Source organism: Ictalurus furcatus, chromosome 3, assembly GCF_023375685.1.
Source record: "Ictalurus furcatus strain D&B chromosome 3, Billie_1.0, whole genome shotgun sequence".
Taxonomy (NCBI): domain Eukaryota; kingdom Metazoa; phylum Chordata; class Actinopteri; order Siluriformes; family Ictaluridae; genus Ictalurus; species Ictalurus furcatus.
In genome coordinates, this window is record NC_071257.1 from 24,412,793 (window position 1) to 24,435,578 (window position 22,786).

At 39.4% G+C, this 22,786-nt stretch overlaps 1 protein-coding gene across 2 annotated transcripts in view; it reads left to right on the forward strand.

The window, feature by feature from the left end:
• LOC128605857 (inositol polyphosphate-5-phosphatase A) overlaps nt 1-22,786 on the forward strand; it is a 184,218-nt gene that overhangs the window by 121,754 nt on the left and 39,678 nt on the right. For both annotated transcript variants that reach the window (XM_053621663.1, XM_053621664.1), the window contains exon 9: nt 6,325-6,409. In XM_053621663.1, the coding sequence (XP_053477638.1) occupies nt 6,325-6,409 (85 nt within the window). The remainder of the gene's footprint in view (nt 1-6,324; nt 6,410-22,786) is intronic.

Below are 22,786 nucleotides of genomic sequence, written 5' to 3' on the forward strand. Positions count from 1 at the left end.
TTGTATAATTCAAGCCTTTAAAGTGTATAAGGATTTGTATATGGGTGCTAATCGTGGCGAGAGATATGATTACCCAAGCAATATTTGTTGTGGTGTTGTGATTGTTCTCGCTGTCGTCCTTCATAACAACAGACCTGCTTTACTGCTCTGTACTGACTCTATGCCAGGAGAGGTAGTGCAAGTTGTCATAATGTGCATGCGTCAACCGTCTGTGTACGAGCACAAGTCGAATGGAGTATACTTTGAAAGGCTATGTGTACGACTGTTTGTTTTGAATAAACTCCTGACGATTAAACATCATTTATTGGCCCACAGTAATGTAATTTATTCAATTTGTCTGTTTCTTAGGCTCCCTGAGATCCACATATAAATTTCAGATTATCTTTACCTGTGAATGACACACAGTTGAGCCAAATCCCAAATCTTTCTATTCACTATATATGCTCACTACATGGGGTATAATATAATGATATTGTAGCACAAATGTAATGAATTATTTGTGACTTTAATAAATGCTTGTTGGAAATTCTCACTACTTTGCAATTTCAGTTTCAGGACGCATGGTTTGTTGAACTTAAAAAAAGCTGATATATAATTTAAAAAACCATGTTGAGATCATATTTACATACGCCTTGCAGAATCTGCAAAATGCTAATTTTTTTTTTTTTTTTAATCAGAAGAATCATAAAAATTTCATTTTTTAAAAATAGTTTTTTTATTATTATTTATTTAGTACGGCCCTGAATAAGTTATTTCACATAAGATGTTTACATGTAGTCCACAAAATACAATAATGACTGAATTTACACAAATGAACCAGTTCAAAAGTTTACATACGTTTGATTCTTAATACTGTGTGTTTTTACTTGGATGATCAACGCCTGTGTTTTTTGTTTTCTGATAGTTGTTCATGAGTCCCTTGTTTTCCCTGAGCAGTTAAACTGCCCACTGTTCTTCAGAAAAATCCTCCAGGTCCTGCACATTATTTGCTTTTCCAGCATCTTATTTGGCTATATGGTGTTGAGATCTATCTTTTCACATTGAAGACAACTGAGGGACTCGTACAGAACTACTACAAAAGGTGCAAACATTCACTGATGCTCAAGAAAGCAACACAATACATTAAGAGCCAGGGGGATGTTAATGAAAGTTTTGAACTGGATTATCAGTGTAAAATGTTATTATTTTGTTCAAAGATCTTTTTTTCCATTTAATAAGCAAAATGAGATATTTAGATGTTTCCCAGAAGACAAAATTATAACAATTTACACTGATCATAAAGTATAGTATGCATTTGTTCAGAGCCCTGTTCTTATATCAGGTGACAGACACTGGGGTCATTTTCCCAAAAGGTTCAAGAAATACTAGAAGAAATTAATTGATTCATTTATTAATTGTTATTTATTTGTTTGCTTATCTTTTGATTATGTGAATTTTAGGAAAATAGTATTCGATAATAGACGACTCCTTGTGCCAGCTCCAGTGTGCAGGAAGGTGTATGTGTGTGAAAAAGAGAAAAACTATGCGTATAAAGTTTTCTTTCAGCTTTGTGCCTATACTGCTGAGACCCTGGGAGCAGTGAGCATTTGGTTATAAATTAGCGCTTGACCATAGCCTTTGTACAGCTGTAGTACAGCCTAAATAAATCACTTTACAACTCCACACCCACACAGTCACTGTACTCGCCAGTAAAAAAAAAAAAAGAGAGAGAGAGAGAAAAGCTTTTCGAGCTCTTTCTCGACTCATGAAATGGCATGTTTAGAGTCTGCATAAAGGACTGTGTGATTGTGTTCAGTATATGTGACTGGTACAGTTTTCCTGAATGAACTTTGATGACGCAGTTAATGTGGGGGTAGAGACAGAGGGAGGAGGGGTCATGGGGTGCATCCAGGACCCCCCACCTTACAGCCCATTCACACTCAGCGCTGTGTGTAATGTGCAGGTCAGGTGGGGCCCCCAGGGCTTGGGCAGGGGGGTAAAAGTCAAGCGCTGGGAGCTTTAGGAAAGCACCATGCAAACAGAGGGTTACCTTCTGACCCGCCGCTGATACCTAGAACCGAGGACAAAACACGCTGGCCTGTCGAATTAGACATGGCTGTTAGCAGGATAAAGCCAGACCCACTCCCCCAACATGCATCACGAGAAAGAGGGAGAGAGAGAAAGTCAGAGAGCTCACACTTTCCCCTTTTGCCATTTCTTCATACTCCTTTCTACAGCTTAATCACTTCTTCTGTCTTATCTCTGTTCATCTCTCTGTCTGTTTTTGTGTGTCATTCTCTCTGGTTCTTTTATTCTCTAATGGGTTTTATGGGAGAGGGTGACAGAACAGAGGGTTCAAATGACATGGAGGCTAGTCAGTTGGGTTATCTGCATAACCTTCTAATAGTGTTGAGAGAGAAGGAAACAGCCAGAAGAAAAAGGAAAACGCATTTAATAATGACTAAAGCTGCGTCTTAATAAGAATAAGACATATGAGAAATAAAGATAATAGTAAGACTATCACTAATAATAAGATAATGTACACTGAAAAAAGGCATAAAGTATACTTTTAACTGTCACTTGTGTACAGCTTTTTGTAACATGCACCTGGAAAGATGATTGCAGGTAATGTACAGTTGCAATCAAAATTATTCAACCTCCATTGCAAATCAGGTTTATTGTCAAAATGTGCAGACTTTCAGCTGTTTGCAATGAACAAATCAAGCAAAAGCAATTGAAATAGTTCAACATATCGAATGCTTCAAGTGGTTTCCCCAAATTCAACTGAAAATGCAACTTATAACGATTTCTCCAGTTTCAGAATTATTCAACCCTCTGAATAGAATCCCTCAGAACAGCACTGAATTTCTGAGAAGGCAGGTTGTGAAAAAACCCTCGAGTGACTGCAAAAGACCGGCAGCAAGAATGGTTGGCAACAGGCATTGAGGTTTCAGTGAGCACAGTAAGGCGCGTACTAAACACAGAATGTTTCCATGTCAGAACTCCAAGACGTGCACCACTACTGACCCAAAAGCACAAGAAAAGTCGGCTCAAAATCATATAAATAAGCCACAGAAATTTTGGGATTCTGTTCTGTGGAGCAATGAAACAAAACTGGAACTTTTCGGCACGGTGGATCAGCGGTATGTCTGGAGGAAGAAGAATGAAGAAAGAACACTCTGCCCACAGTCAGGCATGGTGTTGGCTCGGTGATGTTCTGGGGCTGCTTTGCATCCTCCTGGAAACTTGCAGCATGTGGACGACAAAATGGATTCATTGACGTATCAGGAAATCCTAGGAGAAAACTTCATGCTGTCTGTGAGGAAGCTGAAGCTTGGGCGTCATTGGACCTTCCAACAGGACAATGGTCCAAAGCATACCTCAAATTCCACCAAGGCTTGGTTGCAGAGGAAGTCCTGGAAGATTCTACAGGGCCATCACAGTCACTTGACTTGAAGGCCATAGAAAATCTCTGGTGGGATTTAAAGAAAGCGGTTGCAGCACACAAACCCAAGAATATTACTGAACAGGAGACTAAGATTCCCCTGGTACTCTGCCAGAAGCTATGCATCTCATATGCAGTACTAAAGATGCTTGCCATGAAGGGGTTGAATAATTTTGAAACTGGAGAAATCATTATAAGTTGCATTTTCAGTTGAATTTGGGGAAACCATTTGAAGCATTCACTGTATTGAACTGTATCAATTGCTTTCGTTTGATTTGTTCATTGCAAACAGCTGAAAGTCTGTACATTTTGACAATAAACCTGATTTGCAATGGGGGTTCGATAATTTTGATTGCAACTGTATTATTCTAAAAACTATTTAAAGGTAAAAGAGTGGTCTGTAAGGTCTAATCATTTTACAGCATGCTACATACTATATAAATAGTCAATAATAAATAACCTGGATTTAAAAGTTTTTACTGTAACAATATTTGAGCATCACCATATTTGACATTCAAATTAATCCCATTATTTACGCTGAAAAAAGTTAACAATCAAGCAGTCATAAAGCGTAAACCAGGCAAGAGCCTGACCAACAGTGCATACAAAATTTTCAAGCATAATTTTCAATCGTACAGTATATTATGGTTATCTCTGTGAGGGTTTAGTGCCAATGAGGACAAGCAGAGAAATAGGTTTAGAGGCACTAACAGGTCATATTCCACACTGATTAAAGCTGGTCCTGAATCCAAGCTGGAAAAAAACGCATGGACATTATTCCTCTGCAGGATTGGTTACCATGAAAGACTTTAATCTTATTAAGTTTAGAATTTTAGTGCTGCTGTAGGCAATTGAAATATGTGTTTCAAATTCTTATTGTCTGTCTGTTTGTCCTATTCTGTATATCTATATATGCTGTCTATTGAGAGAGAGAGAGAGAGAGAGAGAGAGAGTGTGTGTATGTGTGTGTGTGTGTGTGTGTGTGTGTGTGTGTGTGTGGATTAATGGGCTGAAGTGACCGTCACTCATTAGATTAGAAGAGGAGGAGCCGTTGTGATTGATTCATGCCTTTCAGCCAATCATAAAGAAGTACTCTTTAAACCCTCTCTAGTGCTAGAGACTTGTTTGAACTGCAGTGTGAAAATGACAGCATGAGCACAAGATATTATGTGTGGTAATGTTGGGTTTTAATAACTAGACAAATCTGATAAATTGATATGCAGTGCACACTGTCATAGAGGTGTCATAGAGGTGTAACGCACTGCCACTGTTTGTATCTGTTTACTGCTCCAAATGTCCATATCTATGTACAGATTTAAACCAGGAGTGGTTGTGGCTTTATCTGAATTTTGTATTTATTTATTTATTTATTTATTTTTTCCAGTCATACTGCTATGCCACGGGAAACAATGGGGGGGTTACTTAACCTTTCTGGCAACCTTAAACAAACAAACCAAAAAAAAAACCTTAGTGTCCCACCTATCCGTATACATGTTTATATAAGTTTAGAACACATCCATTCATTCATCCATTTTTCGTACCACTCTGGATGTGCCAAGGGTGGGTGGGTGCCACCCTATCACAGGGCACACACATTGACACACTACGGACTAATTTGGAAATACATGTCTTTGGGCTGGGGGAGGAAACCGGAATATCCGGAGGAGGAGAGAACTTTCAAGCTCCGCACATGCAGGGTGGAGGCGGCATTTGAACCCCCAACCCCAAAGGTCCGAGGCAAGCGTGCTAACCACTAAGCCACCGTGCCCCCTTGCCTGCTCTGTTATAGCTCCTTTCACAAATTGCAATGATTTAATCAGTTATGTTTAATATAAAAAAGAGTTTTGAGCTCGACTGTGAATCTTATGACTAAAAATGTTTTTCTTCCCAAAATAAAATCCCATCTGAACCTTAACTGCTGAACTGTACCAAGACAGTTATAAAATACCACCTCCCACCCAATTCCCACCCCCCCACCCACTCACACGTACATAGATCTAGAGTTCCCTGGGAGTACCGGCCTGGAACAGAGTCGCCGGCGTGAGACTCGTCCTCTACAACCTCATAAATACAGTGATATTGGGCAGTGGGAGCAGGGGGGAGATTTATCCCAGTGATTAGCCACCATAGCATCTGCACCAATTAATCCAGGAAGAAGACACTTTCCTAGCTCTTTTCCCCTACACTCACTCTTTCTCACACACACACACAAAATAAATGATTAGGTATGGAGAGTTAATTATTCCTCATCTGAGGAGTGTTTATTAAGAGAAGACAGAACGGGGAACACTGTAGAGACCCGGTGCTCTCTGGAAGCGCTCCATGACTTCAGGACTCCATGAATCGTCCGAGTCTCTCAGTGCGCTGTAGGGCGTGTTGGATACAATGGGATATAATACAGTAAAAACTTATGGAAAGAGGACTGAGTTTTAAAACATGCTGTTGTTTTCAAGTGTGTTATTACCCACGGGGGGAGAGGGTTAACAGTGTGTTGTTTTACGTGTTTAACTTAACACATTTAGACAGCTTGAGAGACACGTACCATACATACACTTCAGCAGCAGTGTGTGAACCCATGCTTTCTGTTCAGTTCTTTCTCACTGTGTCAGTGCAATTTACTCCACTAGGGAGTGCTATTCCCCTCACAAACACTGCCCCAGTTCTGTTCCCGGAGATCTACCTTCTTACAGAATGAGGTTCCAGCACTGATCCAGCACACCTGCCCCAATACTCGATTAGCCAGATCAGCTCAGTTGGATTCAGGTGTGACTGAATTCTCTAAGATGGTACCTCCCCTGAAACTGAGTTGGTGATCATTGCTTTGCTATTAGATAACAAGAAGAATAAGATTTTTACTCTTTATGTTGATGGCCTCTCTCTCTCTCTCTTTCTTGGTCTAGGATTACAGATCAGCGTTATGAGAAGCTGCCATATTTCCTCTTTGGCGATTTTAACTTCAGGCTGGACTCAAAGCAGGTTATAGAGGTAAGACTTCTGTATAAAATGTGTGATTGCCATGGGCAAGAATTTTGATACTTTTCCCTACATTGTGAAAAGAACAGAAAACCTGTGTACTGACAAATCATTTATAGTAAACATCTAAGGGCAGTTGTTCAATTCTGTTAATAAACAGGTATAATTCATGTCTACGTAGCGTACAATTCAAAACTACAACCATTGCACTCTAAAAACATTTCTAAACCATATCATCAATTGGGCCACAACTGTGGCCAAAAATAAGTGTGTGCCTTATCTGTGTGCCTCAGTTAGCTATTAAGGTAAGGTACTAATATAGTATATTATAATACTATTATCAGTTAATAGGTAAACTAATAATATTGGCAGGAAGAGATCAAATCCATGTTTCCCAGAGCTAATTGTGTGACACAACATAGTTGGGACTCTAGGTTAAACTTAGTCAGGTATATATGGAAGCCTGAGTTGATTTAGAACATCTACATACTATACCATGGAACATACTACACCATACCATACAGCACTTTTCTGTCATTCTGATCTCAAATCTGCTCACAAACTGAGTGCGGATTGATTTTTACATGACGAGAACATAGTTAGTACTGCTAATACAAGTGGCTGCTGCTTAAGGACCACTGCTTTCACATTAGGATGCAACCAAAATGAGAAAATATTATACCAAAACTGTTGTTTAATGTTTACTTATGCTTTCCCACAGATAATGTGGTAGGCTTGGGACGATTGATGGTAGTGTCAGGAATGTCATTAGATTCCAGCTATCGTCATGGCTAACGAGTCGGACGATTTCAAATCACATGGTGTCTGCAGCTGTAATACAGATGAAAATAAACTGGGTTTGATAATGGTTAAACTGGTTGATATTGGTTCGGAGTGACAAAACCTCTTTCCCTGATGCTTCTTAACTTCCCTTGTCCGTGCTGCTGAACCAATAACGCCGTGAATGTCTAGGGTTTAATTTATGAAAATGAAATGGTGTGGTGTTTAATCAGGCTCACTTCACTATCCAAGAATTCAATAAGCATCTCCACTGCTGTTCAACACAGAGCGCATACACGCATAGTTTATATAATTTTATTTCAATTTTATAATGAGCTTAGTTACAGCTAATAACTCATTATGTTTGTTTACAGTCCCGACTTCAGTTATGCAAGCATTCCTGACCTTGGATACGGGTATTTAATAATAACTCTAATGCTAGCAATTACAGCTACAGTTGGCCCATAACCAGCTCCCAGTAATTATTCTGCTGTAGTGATGTTACGTGTACACGATCCAAGTTATGTATGTATGGCCACGCCCAATTATGCCACGCCCACCCCACCTCTCAAAACCGTAGTCGATACTATCATCAGTCGGCGATAGTTTGTACGATGGTAATTCGCACACGATCTCACAAGTCTAGTCTTTATGGTATCCATGAGTTTCCATGCAGAATGAGATCTCTAAATGAGTTGCACAAATTTAGAGCTTAATTTCCAAATACCTTTGAGTAAAGAGTCTACAAAACTGTTTCAGAGAAACATTTATTAACTGCTGTGTAAATGCCCTAAGGCTTCCATTGTAGGTTATTTTTCATTTTTGAGTAAATCTTGTTTTCATGTATTTGTTGAGTGCAACATTCCTTCACCACTTGACTTTTAACATTTTCTTTGCTTTCTTTCTAACCTTTTTAGATGCACACACACGCACACACACACACACACACACACACACACACACACACAGACAGCTGATCTAAGCCACAAATCCACAAAGCTCATGTATGTGTGGTCGAATTATCTGCTTTATGACGTCCTAATCACCACTTCACTGAGGAGTGTCTGGTTTTATAAGGGCCTTCATTAGCACATAGTGAGTCACTGTGTGTGTGTGTGTGTGTGTGTGTGTGAGAGAGAGAGAGAGAGAAAAGGAGAACAACCCTGTAACATAACAATGCACCTTGCAGTCAGGTTAGCAAACACAGCTGGGTTGGGAGAGTAGTAAGCACATTAATGAGTCATAAATCTCCAAGTTGTAAAATGCCATGGCAAAATCAGAGGCAGGGCACTGTCTGCCCTTCATTTAGATGAGTGCAGGATCCACTCTGTCTGGCTCGCTCTTTCTTTTTGTCATTCTAATGAGCATTAGTTGCTATTTCTTGTTTGGGACGCACTTGTTGGAGATCTTATTAATACATGCGAAGGTTCTGATGAACCAGGTTAGAAAGAGAGGGTGTGCATGAGCGAGAGAGAGAGAGAGGTTCAGGTCATTGTCCTGCTCAAGGAGGTTCTCACTGTTAAAGTGGAGAGGGGAGGAGAAGGGAAGGAGGGCTTCTTGAATAGCTGAATTGTTGTCTTGCTGAATTGTTGAACAGCTGAATTGCTGAACTCTAATGATGCAGGAAGGACTTCATCCTGTGTGGTAAACGAGATAATAGTCTTCGTCTGTTCTCTTGTCCTGCAGCTGCAGTTCAGGTGCTCAGCCTCAGGGAGCGCTGCATTAAAACATTTTTGACACACACCTATGCTTTGGAGCCAATTTCCTTCCCACAAGTCAAGTGTGCTTTAAATTCACCTTAAATTCGTTTACATTTGCATCATTCACATACGAGTTGCATCCAAATCCACATACTTTAGTCTTTAATATTACGAAACTAGAAAGGCAGACTTTGACGCAAAACATGCCTTGACTGATAGATTTGGGGTAAGGAGAAAACTGCGTACAGTTTGCCGAGCTATTTTATTAATCCTCAGCTCTTTGGGATTGGATTGATTTGTGTCTCACTTCTCAGGTACATGATCATGAAGGAATACAATTAACATCACCAGTATAGCACAAGGGAAATATGAGGAAATGAAATGCATTTAGAATGTTCACAGGCCTTCATTTTAATACTGTCCTATATTCAGATTTACATGGATTAAGATTTTGGCTGTTAGCTTAATGCTGAAGGTAATTTTTGCCAGCTCAGCCACAGGTAGCTCACAGTGAACATTTGAGAAATGTAATTCAGTCCCTCCAGGAACGCAGAAATGAACGCGAGTCAAGGAAACTCCGCAATGTTCGGAGGAGCTTGCGATTTTTCAAAATTGGGAGATTTGGGTGAAGACACGTCATATGACATCATCACAACACGTATTCGGTCAAAGCCCTCTTCGATGCACTTGAGTACAGCTAAAAGGTCTCATTTACCGACAAACATCACTGCGAAAAACCGTGCAAAAACAATCTCGTCCAATTGCAATTTTACCAATTCAAGTAGTTTTCCGCAGAAAAGCACAAAAGACTCCGCAAATTACATCGCAAATTTTGAGCAAAAGCAAGTGTTTTTGTCCGCAACAATCACAAAAAAAGGCAGCGAAATCCTGTACGGACTGGTAACTCACTCAAGTTGCTCGACAACGACAAATACTCTTAGTTTAAAACCTGCATATACCAGTTATGTATGTGTGCGTGCGTGCGTGTGTGTGTGTTTTATTTTTTATTTCGATAGTTGTGCTGATAGAGGTGCTGTAGAGCTCCCACAGATACACAATTGTATATGTCTAAGTTATTTTGAAGTGCTTTAATACTTTTGTGTCATCATTAAAACTCAATAACACATAAAGATCTACTGCAATATTATTAAATAGAACCTGTGCGTTTGCCCAAAGCATGAGAGGCGAGTTCCATGAAAATGAACAGCAGAGAAGCAATTAGTGATCACACTGGTGCTGATAGAGTGAACCTTGTCTGATGTGCTGCTTAACATTTGTGATTTGTACACACACACAGACACACAGTGTCATACCATTAAAAACAAACAAAACCAAAAAACTAATATCTTTCAATTCTGTGCAGCTCTGATGTCTAAGGCTGTTCTGATGTAACCCAGAAAATGACATCATCTAGTGCATTATGGGGGAGTTTCTGATTTCTCACCTTGCCCTTTATTGAAACATTGATTTATACTTTGTTATAATTATAATTTTTTGAAGATTTCACCTATATTTTAGTGCGACCTCATTTGAAATGGTCTAAAATTCGAAAATCTAGTCGAAATTCACTTAGAATATAGATTGTGCAAGTGTTTGTGCAGCTGTAATTCTTCATTGATATCTATGAATGAATGTGTTTTTATCTGTAGTCTACTTTCTGACTGTTTCTGTAATAAGATTTATTTTCCTTGAAGCTCTTCTGCATCGTTTTGTGCGTTTCTTCTCGGCACTACTCGACATTTGTGTGATTTGTAAAAGTGTCCTTCATTAACCGTCCTGTTCCTCATACATCTCTTCACCGTCTTTAGCATCAGGATGCCGCGCTTTCCCAGCATGCCCTGGGGTTGTCTGGGTAGAAATCCCATGTGATGCTGTGTATGTGTGATGGGGCGCAGGGGTGGTTGGATACAGGTGGCACATTCCTGAAGTGCTTGAGCGGCAGGATCAGTAACCAGAGACATGGGGCCAACCCCTTTCCTATAACACACACACACACACACACGAACAAGGAACTCTAGTAATTGTGTGAGACAGAAGGGACTTGGCTTCAATTGACCCCCATTTAGCACTGCTTTTCACTGGGGACAAAAGATGGAGCCATGTGGGTCCTACTGCTGGACCTTCTCTCATTCTCACAGTCTCCTCACTCTATCTCTCCACTGCACTCACTGTCGTTGTGTCCCACTCTTATAGTGACAGGACCAGGAAGGGATTGGGGAGATGTAGGTTCAGTCATAAAACTGGGTGGTCTTAACATAGGTCTGTAAATTTTTATTTTTTATTTTTTTGCATAAAAATATTTGGCAATAAAATCAATTGAATCCTTTTTTAGAATCACTGTCAAAAACTCTATATTTTGTGTGTATGTGAGCACAGATTTGAAAGGAGATTGGAAGATATAGAGCGGATGTGTAAAGGAGAGCAGACAGTGCCCACCTGTGAGCTGTGTCCTGACCACAGCCAAGCAGCTGAAGTGCATGCTGGGATTGGAGCAGGACCCTGGGGTTCAGCTGGTAGTGAATCAGCAGGCATAGTGACAGCACCGCTGCTGTTCTCCAGTATATTTAAAATCTCTCCTAATTAAACTTAATAGAATGTAAATTTAATTCCTGCAAAAATGGCGCGGTCCGCGGGCCGTTCCAAGTCGGGGATTGATAGGGGCCAGCGCAGAGGTTAATTACTGACGTGATCTACTGTCCTCGTGACACAACTCGCGCTTGTTTTAATTGGAGTTTACCCGCTGCTCTCTCTGGCTGCTGTCATTAAGAGCGTGATTTGAGAGGACGAACTGGCTCCCTGTTTAGCATGCGTGTCTCAGCACCCCCTGTGTGCAGCAGGAGGAAGTGCAGGAGGCGGCACTTTACATGAATCAATGTTTCTTGCCTTTGTGCTCGTAGTTTTGTGGGCTGAGCAGCATGAAATTAAAGGTGGGGCTGTATACAATCCCTGATCCATATAAGGCCTGTAAACTGCTCATTAGTGACAAGTGCAGTAATAAAGATTACATTTTTCACTGTTTGAAGAGCTTTACAACACACTCCCTATGCTAAAGTCAACTCAAGCACTGTTTGTCTATGCGAGCGGAAGAATGGATTATGAATTGAATGTGTTTCTCTGAAGGTGTGCTTGTTTTATGTGTTTTTCCTAACCCTGTTGTTGTATTTTGGAAATGTGCATAGCAGGAAAAAGTGTGCGTTGTGTGCACATACGCATCTGTTTACAGCGCTCTTGGAAGGCGGTGCGGCGTCTGGTGCGCTGTTGTCTAAGGGGCCATAGCTGTGTTTACTGGTGAAATCTTCCTCAGACAATAAGGCTCCATTTCACGCTGCGTTTGTGCACATGGCCTGCCATAAATCAAAAGGCAGGCAGCGAAATTAAGTGTACACTACATTAGTCAGGCTAATTAATTTTGGGAGGCATCCATCCATTAGTCACTCGGCGAGGTCTGATTGGGCCTCTGTTCTATGAGACTCTCAACCCCAGAGATAGTGACTCTCCTCTCCATCAGATAAACCAGCCCTTACACACGTGCACACACACAGCATGTATTTACTTCAGATGGATGATCTGAAAACAGTACTTTATTTTGTTAAACCGTAAATGAGTTTCTGCTCTAAATGTGCTTTTTAAAACAAGATAATGTTTTTGAAAGAGTATAATTTTTATCTGCTCCATAGCTGAGTTAATAATGCTAGATGGTTTCTTTTATCAATATCAGTTTATTTAATTACGGCTCTTCAAGCATATCTGTAGCACATGAACTAATACCATGCCCAAGAATTGCACATTTCCTTACTGAGAAAAAAACAGGAAACTCATTTATAAAGAAAGTATAAGAGCATTTTTCCACCAGTAAGCTTCTAAAGTATGTGACTGTTGGGTTTTTACAGTCAGATACAAAGCTCACAGGAGAAATAAATACCGCATGCATGAACCTGCCTCTCAGTAACTGCCTGATCAAGGTTGCAGGTTTTGAATTAGGCTACCAATTTGTTTATATACAGGGTGATCCCAGAAATCTCCATGCATAGGGGACTATGTATGCCACCTGCCTTCGTCAGTGGTAGTTGCAGTAGCACGTCCTCTTCTTGGTTGGTCCACAACACTACAAGTATTTTTGAATTTGTTAGTAAGTTTGGGAACCGTGTCGTGTGTGATGTGTTTGTTCGTTTTAAAGTCCATCGCACCCTTGCGACTGCTTCTCGGATCAGCCATGAGAAAGATTTCAATACGTTCTTCTTTTGTCAAAGGCATTCTTAAATACTTAAAGGCGAACTGGAAATATATATACCGTGCCCTCCACTAATATTGGCCCCCTTGGTAAATATGAGCAAAGAAGGCTGTGAAAAATTCTTTTTATTTTTTAACCTTTTGATCTTTTGTTAAAAAAATTCACATAAATACTCGGCTATCATGCCTATCAAACAATTACAAACACAACACAGGATTGAAAAAAAAAATCTTTGTTAAATATAGGTGTGCAACAATTATTGGCACCCTTTTAGTCAATACGTTGTGCTACCTCCCAATGCCAAGATAACACCTCTGAGTCTTCTCCTATAATGCCTGATGAGGTTGGAGAATACATGGCAAGGGATCGGAGACAATTCTTCCATACAGAATCTCTCCAGATCCTTCACATTTCGAAGTCCACGCTGGTGGACTCTCCTCTTCAGTTGAATTCTTTTAACAAAAGATCAAAAGGTTAAACAATAAATAAGACACTCTTTCACAGCCTTCTTTGTTAACATATATATATTTGTGTGTGTGTATATATATATATATATATATATATATATATATATATATATATATATATATATATATATATTAGTGTGTGTGTGTATGTGTGTGTGTGTATATATATGTGCACATATATATATATATATATATATATATATATATATATATATATATATATATATATATATATATATATATAATGTGTGTGTGTGTGTATGTGTATGTATATAAGTATGAAAAATCTTGGAAGACATTTAGCTAAAAGTGTTACTTTCCACTATGTATGGAGATTTTTGAGACGCATAAAAAAAACTTCTCCCCACATCTCTGTTTTAGACCAGTTATGAACTGAGTGACGTAGCTGGGGTTGAGGAGCTCTCAGAATTCACTGATCATGCTGTCATTTCTACCCCATATTTTTCCCCATTGTACCCAGGGGCACAAAGTTCTTACTTAATTCAAATGAAAAAAAATGTCTGGTTTAGGCCACACCCACTTCAGATTTAAATCCGAATACAGATATGGATGTTTTTAGGCACATATTTACATATTTGGGGCATAATTTACATGTTACATATTTAAATATTAATTACGTCCATATAAAACATTTATTAACTGCCCCAACAGCAGCCTTTACACTTCCATTCTAATGGAGCTTTGAATCTACAGGTTTTCCATTCTTTTCTCAGAACAGAGAAATGTGTTAATAATAATAAGAGAACTGTCACCATATCATGATAAGCATCATTATACACTAGCACTTCTGATAAACCCACATGATCTCTCTGATGACCTCGGCTGATACGCCACGAGCGTGAACAAACACTGCTTTCTCTTTTTCTCCGTTTTCTCGCTCCCTCTGTCCCTCCCACTCTATCCCTTTCTCCCTCTCCATCTAATAACACTAAAACAAAGAGAGCCACACATAGAGAAGGAGCGTGTGGCGGCTTTGATCAAGACGTAATTAAAAAGCGGAGAGAATGAAGAACAACCGCTGCCTTCTGTTCCTTTCGGAGATGGTCGAGCGTGCCCCTGGGGCCTGGTCCCATTGTGTCGGGGCTCCACAGTTGTGGCTGGCACGGGTGGGTGATTGGGGTGAGGGAGGTGCCTGGCACTGGAAGCCTTTACAGCTTCTGATACACACACACACACACACACACACTGTGCTATGACTGTATGGTGCTGCTAAATAGCACAGCCATAAGAACCCACTCATATTGTAGAGTGATTCTCTTTCATTATCCAGCTCTCATTTAAAGATCAGATAGCACTCCCAATAACTGACCATCCCTCTGACCGCTGTGCATTTCTGCCACACCATTTCTTACATATCTTTCCAGTTTTTCACTTTTTCATCGTCTTTTTTTTAATCTTTGTTGTCCACTGGCTGCTCTTAGCTAACCTGGTTGTTGTATATATCTCAGTTCAGTGCTTCCAGAACTGCTGAATGTTCTTTAGTGACAGGAAAGGCCCTTTAAGAAACAAAGCAAGGATAGAACTGTTTTGTCCGAGAAGTAGAGAATACAATATCACTCTCACAAAATAGTGTCTAGAGTTACCATGGGTTAGGACATCAGGGTGGTCTGAGATGGCTTAAACTAATAATGGCTTAAACTAATAATGGCTTAAACTAATAATGCTCATTAATATAATCTGCCTCATATGCACCAGCAATTTCTTAGAAGAAAAATTATGCATGAAACGGGTTTGTGTGCTGGCAAACATCTGTAAGCATTAATGAATTAATGTTAAACTGCAAGCTGTTTGTTAACCCTGCATTTGGTGCTATATTTGTTATTTGCGATGGAGATTTATTTAGCTTTATATGCACTTCCCAGTACATATTATTTTGTTTGCTTGATGGAGAATACAAATTAATGTGCATTAATCTAGTAAGAATTTTTTTTTTTTAAGTTGTCTGTTTAAAAAAAAAGTATTTAGTATATTAGTTCTCTCTGTGCTTGCATCACAGATTTGTTTTATGAATGTAATTCAAATTTAAACGTTAGGCGAAATATATACCATAGTATTTATTGAAGCATTTAGGGCTATTTATTTGTATTTATTTTCTGCTCTTAGAATCCAGACCAGTAACAGTATCAAAATGTAGATTAAAGATTTAGGGTCACAAAACAGCACGTTTTCCAGTTTTATTAAAATTACTCTTAGATTTAGGTTAAATTTATACTCGGTTTTTACTTTACTGAGTTGACCAGTTCATTTTTCACTGGAAATATTTGTCACTGTCTGGAAAATTCACTTTTGTTCCATTAACACTGCTCACACCATCTCCAGTCACAGATTTGTTTTTTTTTGTTTTTTTTTCACCTCTAGCTTTCTACCAATGACTTTTGTGATGCCTGTTAAAGAAAAATTTGTTTATGACACATCCCAGGCATGATAACATTTATGTTGCTCTTTTATTTCATTTCCTCTGTTGGTAAATGTTCCAAAGCCTGCATTTTACATCTGCATAACATTATCTGTAGAAGACAAATGTGCTTTTCATTGAGGAGAAACTATTAGGTGTTAGATGCACTTGAGTGAATATGAAACAAATAGGGGGAGAAAAAATGAATAAATTGCTTTTGTTCAGTGTAGTTTGTAAAACCCATCCTGCATTGGAAGCCTTCTGCATCTGGAAGCATGTTCACTTCACTTCCTGTTGAACAGATGAAGTCTGCTTTCTGTTCAGCAGCACCACTCTCCTTTTCAGTAGCTCAAGTCCAGCATGCTCTCTCTTTTTCCTTTTTATAGCGGTTGAAAACAGAAGTAGCTAAGGAGTATTCTTAGATCGCCATCTTCTCTTTCTCTCTCTCTCTCTCTCTCTCTCTCTCTCTCTCTCTCTCTCTGGTAGAGATGATGAAGTGTTGGAGAGATTCTCAGGTTCGGTACACTTATTCAATGCCATTTACACCTCAATCACATTGACCATATTGGTGCAGATCCATAAAGACCGAATTGGCACTTGAAATCTTTACACGTGTCTGGCAGGCAGACTGAGCGCTGGCTCTTCTCTCATTCACAAGCTTCCCACAAACCACCCCGTCATATTTAACAGGTCCCATTAAGAACCACACTGACAATTCATGGCCTCTTGTGTAAAGTCTCACTTGATTTATCGGTGATGGCCATATTGCCAGGCCCTTAAGGAGGAGATGGAGCTTTGTCTTAGAGGAGGCAGAACGGAAAAGCAAGGTGCCTTGATTCACTTTTCTCTTGCACATGTGAGCAGAAGGACAGGACTGAGCTTACAGCTGGTTATGCAGAGAGAGAAGGACATCCAGGGTAGGCTGAGAGAGAGAGAGAGATCCAGGGAGCCAGGCGGGGGATGGCCTCAGCTTCTCGCGCCTCACCGCTTCTCCTCTCCACTCTGTCTTAGGGGGGCTTTTGTTCCTGATTTCATGCTATCAGAAGGGCAGCATGTTCTCCTGCGCCGGCCTGTCAGCTCCATAAAGGAGCCACAGTAGGGTCACATCAAGAGGGATGGGCATGAAAAATTTGTTAAAAAAACGAATCACAAAGCCCACCCACATGATAGGGGTCTACCATGCACCAGGCCCAGACTATAGTTTCTCTCTCTCTCTCTCTCTCTCTCTCTCACTCTCTCTCTGTCTCCACCCCCTCTTCCTCACTTGGATCACCACCCAGCAGGATTGGAGAGGATCATTTAAATGAAATGGTGCAAACAAATTAAAGGGTGTTGCTGGGAATGAATCATGGGCTATTGTGTGTTGGACAGCATTGTGCGCTGTCCTTTCAAACTGTACTCTTATTGAGACACAGATTGCCACCACCATGGCCATCTGAGTAGAGGGGACAAATGGATCATTGTCCGGATAAACAAAACAGTTAACCTTAACGAGGTTTGTGGGAGCATTAACTTTTTCAGACATGCTCCATCTCATGGGTGATCATCATCTTGAATAATTTCAGTTGATAACGTGTATTAATGTAATGCTGAAGACCTGAGACCCCAACCGTTAGAGCAAAAACCCCGTTCTCCCTCTTTGTGCTGTCCTGTGCATCAGCGCTTCAGCATCTTTGATGCTCATCCTAAGCAAGGAGGAAAACACGACGGGACATTCTGTTGTACGAAAATAATCAACAAAGATACCCGACTCACAGCAAAGTGCTGCTGCTATTACCCTGAAATTGATTCTTTTTTCAGCAAGTATTTTATTTCTTATTCCACAGCAGTTTTCTAACGATTAAATTTTTTCTGATTTATTAATGAATGATATTAATATATACCAGTTATCAACTGTTTATAGTTAAATGTAATGTGAGACAAATTAGTTATCACTTATGTTCTAGTAGCTTTATAAGCAGTCGTTTCCTCACCACCCTTTCTTTTTTCCTTCTCTTCAAATTATTTAGAGGAAAAAAAAAGTGCTTTTCTTGTTACTACAAAACCACAAAGCATAGATTCCTCTATCCTGAAGATTTTCCTTTGGTGAAAAACTTGCTTACCCTTATCAACCATTAACACACAAGACCCAATAAAAATCTTCATATAGTAACCTTATGCTAGTAATATGCTATCAACAATTATGTACATGTAATAACATTTTAGAACGAGCGCATTAATATAAATCTACTACCGTCAGAGTTGCTATTGTGGAAAATGAACACTTTCTGACTGATCAGATTCAGATTTTCACGAATTCCAGCGTTGTGTTCTAATAATTATAAATCCATGTAACAATAATCCATGTTAATTTACATCTACATTGTATCATTTATGAAAGCCAAAGTTTAAAATTGATGTATCTTTTTGTTTGAGTTTGACTTGTTTTCATAAAAGTGATAATTCCACTGCTTGTAGAAAGAAAGCATCTTACAGACATTGATCTTCGGCATTGATTAGTTCAGTAATGAACTCGAGCTTAGCTGCTCATTAAGACAAAATCACTAATTGTTAATCGCTGCTCCATACACACTAAATGACCCACCAAACCGCTCTCAAACTAAATGATAATGGATTGTAAAGACGATTAGATTGCTGAAAGGAAGCTTGTGTTTGTTGGTGCCTCATTCATAGAGAGAGAAGGTTCGTGAATTTATTAAGTCTGATATTCCCTCATTGAAAATGTCTTTCTGCTAAATGACTCCTAAATGAAGTGACAGAGTGGAGTAATTTATCATTAAACAGACCTCAGAAGACTGAGCTCTTTGTATTCGGAGAGGAGAGCCTCTCACACATGTACACGAGTGTTGCACTCATGTTAGGTATGAAACAATGTGGTGTGATTTGTATTCTGATGCCAGCTTCAGGGTCTATGGATAACCAGTAACAATGGCAGCGTCGACATCTTTTGTAGGCTCTATGGGCAAGAAAGTCAGAATTGTTCTGTTCAATTCTGTTCTATAAACTTGATCTTAGTCTAAAATGAATTTTTAGAGGAAAGTCGGAACAACTATTATCAGCACTGCAGTTTACAGGAAGATTGTATCCTGAAATCAAGTAATTCATGGGCATAACTGTATAGCACCTGAGTATTTCTAGTTATAAGCAGTAGGTTTTTACATATTTTATCCTTAAAAGCAAACTTTCAGTTCTAAAAGCAAAACAAGAAAACAGCAAATGGTGCAATTTTATCTTAATCAAAAATAAACTGACCAATATCAGGAGATATTTATTTATTTATTTATTTATTTATTTGGTAATAAATTAAGAGTCCATTGACCTGGTACTTATATATAAGACACTTATAAATAAAACAGCTGAGGCACGATGATGACCAAACCCTCAGGTTTAAATGTGATCTTAGGAAAATCATGACATCCTGTTTATAAGAACATCAATGAGAGACAGTGGTTTATTATATGACGACCACAGTCTGGAAATGTTTGCTGCTGCCTGACAGTGTAGGACTTTTGTAAATGTGCAGAAGAACCTTTACAGCTCAATTGAAATGTAACTCATGGTATAAAATAAGATGGCTGATGAACCTTCACTGCAATATTTGGGAAGATATAAAGAAGACAAATGATAGTTTCATAGTATCACTGTCTGTTCTTCTATTTTTCCATTCTGCCTTTAAATTGAGATCATTTTGTCTTTCATAAAAAGCACAATTAAGGTTTTCAGCTGCACTAGAAAAGCTGCACAGTTATAGATTAGTCTTGGAAAAATAAGAAAATGTCCTTGAGAAGGGGAAATTTGGACTTGTGTTTGCTGCAAGTGTCTCAGAAAAGCATATTCATATGACAGTGAGTATGAATATGCAACTTGTGCAACGCAACAGTTAGGCGTTGGTTTGCATTGGTTTAAACTAGCAGTACTTTCAGTATTATGTTTTTGGATGTTCATGCAGACTGTATAAAAAAAGGCAGCAGGCTGTATTTGGCTGTAAATGGAATGGCACTTTTTATGACCTTTTCAGCTCACTGTTAGACGTGATTCTACAGCTATTACATAAGGAGCAAACATTCACTGATGCTCAAGAAGGCAATACGATACATTAAGAGCCAGGGGGGTGTAAACTTCGGAACAGGTTGATCGGTGTAAATTGTTATTTTGTCTTCTGGGAGACATGTAAGTATCTTATTTAGCATCTGAAGGGCAGTACTAAATAATAAAAAAGATCTTTAAACAAAATAATAATATACACTGATCATCCTGTTCAAAAGTTTACACCCCCCATGGCTCTTAATGTATCGTGTTGCCTTCTTAAGCATCAGTGAATGCTTGCATCTTTTGTAGTAGTTGTGTATGAGTCCCTCAGTTGTCCTCCATGTGAAAAGATGGATCTCAACATCTTATAGCCACTGTTGGAAAAGGGTCAAATATGCAGAAGATGATGGAAAAGTAAAGAATGTGCAGAACCTGAAGGATTTTTTCGAAGAACAGTGGGCAGCTTAACTGCTCAGGACAAACAGGAGACTCATGAACAACTATCACAAAATATAAACACAGTCATTGATCATCCAGGTAACAACACACAGTATTAAGAATCAAGCATATGTAAACTTTTGAACTGGTTCATTTTTATAAAATCAGCTATTATCTTGTCTTGTGGACTATATGTAAACATCTGTTATGTGAAATAGCTTATTCAGGGCAGTACTAAATAAAATTTAAAAAACATGGGATTTTTATGATCCCTTTATTTTGTTAACAGTATTAATATTTAGCAGATTCTGCAAGGGGTATGCAAACTTTTGGGCACAACTGTATATTAGAAACCATTTGCTATTGCTATATTGCCTTCTGGCTAACTGGTTTTATTGATGCAGAGAGACTTAAACAGTTTGTGGACATCTGTGATGACTGGTTTGGGAGCTGAGGATTGAAGCAGCAGCAGTGGAGGGGAGGCGATAAGGGCCTCTCCATGTTTAAGCTTCTATTAGCTCTCTTTGTACATGTGGCACAAATGTGTCAAAAGCCTGGAGTGAAACAATGCCTGCTCATTCTCTGCTTAATACAGCTAGGAGAACATACACACCCCTCAGTGCCTTACTTCACACACCACTCACACATACTCAGGCACAATGAAGCATCTGGTGGCTTTTTCCTCTCAAGAAGTCTTTTCTTTTTAGCTATTGTGTCTGTGTGTTTGGTGAGCAGCATGATGGTGCTCACCAATCATGCATAATGATGGAAATGTAGAAGGTAAAAAAAAAACTTTCATCCTGTCAAGCTGACTATTTTTTGTATTGTCTGTTGATGAGATGCTTGCTCATTGCTTGCTCATCGCATTAAGAGAGAGAGAGAGAGAAAGAGAGACACTGTGTGTGTGTGTGTGTGTGTGTGTGTGTGTGTGTGTGTGTGTGTGTGTGGAGCCCCCAGCAGCGAGAGGTCAAAGGGGTCAAAGTGATGAATTTTTATGGGGCTGTTCCTTGTGTTTCAGGCCTGTCCCATTCTCCTCGCGCTGCACTGCCCCTCAAAGACACCCAAACTGGCCAATTTGTCCTGCCGGGCCCTAGAGAATGGGCCTGTTTGAGACTGAAATACCAGAGGGAACACACACACACACACACACACACACAATATCACTGGCTTTCCCCACCTACCCCTGTTGTCCTGAGATGATTTGTGGCCTGTCCATTCTGTGCTGGCAAGGCCAAACATGCTTGTCCAAGACTGTCAGCTAGCTGAGAGACCCAATGCCTTTGTTTTAGAGGGCTTTTCCCAGATGTTCCACTGGCTAAGATGAATAGGCAGCATTCCCCTCCACCTCTCACTCCCCTTTATCCTGCTCTCTGTGTTATACCCACACACCCCCTACATGGCTGCCCAGTGTTCTCTCTTCAGCTCTCCTTCACTCACGAACTGATAGCTAGGTGTGTACATGGGCCTGCAGATGTACTTTTAGTAAGAGTGTGGACTATAAAAGGTGTAGTTAGGCACTTTGGGTCACATGACTAATCCTTTGGCAACTGGGTGTGTTGTCCAAGAGAGCTGGAATATCATAGCACATAAGCATGCATATCTTGTACTTTCAAACCATATGGTTCCATGTATTCTGGAAAATCTGACAAAAACTACCTTGCTATTTATAGACACACTTTCCAGCCATGGAAAATACCTGGGGAAAAAAAATCATGAAAAGGGGTAATGTGAACTGTAAAGCTACTAAAATGTTATGTATTTTTCAGTAGAGAAAAGTAAGCTAAAATATGCAGCTATATTTTAGTCCCTGATGATCAGGGTCTAAATCAAATTGCCTATTAATAGGCCTACTTGTTGTAGGAGTCATACAAACAGTGTATCAGAGATCCAGGTACAGCAAGGCTACAAAAAAAAAAATATCTGTATCACATGTTCGCAAGATTTCGCAAATATTTTGCTTAATGAGAGTTTAAATCTGCAGCTTTGTTTTACTGGAAAAATGTCATGAAATGTACTGGAAATGTATTTCCTAAAACAACAGGAAACCCTGATGATCCTTAGAAGCTTGATGATCTTATGCTTCATTACTTAAGCCAGCAAGTATCTCTCAGATGCTACAGAACTTTCTAGAAAAGCTTCCTCAAAGGGGTGAATTGAATGGTTAAAGGCTCTAACTTCCTAAAAGAGTTCTTCTTGGAACCATTTCTGAAAAGGTTGAAAGGTTCTGCCTAGGGTTGTCTCAAAGGAGAAACACAAGTGAGTGCTATATGAAAGAGTGAAGACTGGCTAGACAGATTTTTAGCTTACACCACCTTGGCCATCATTAAC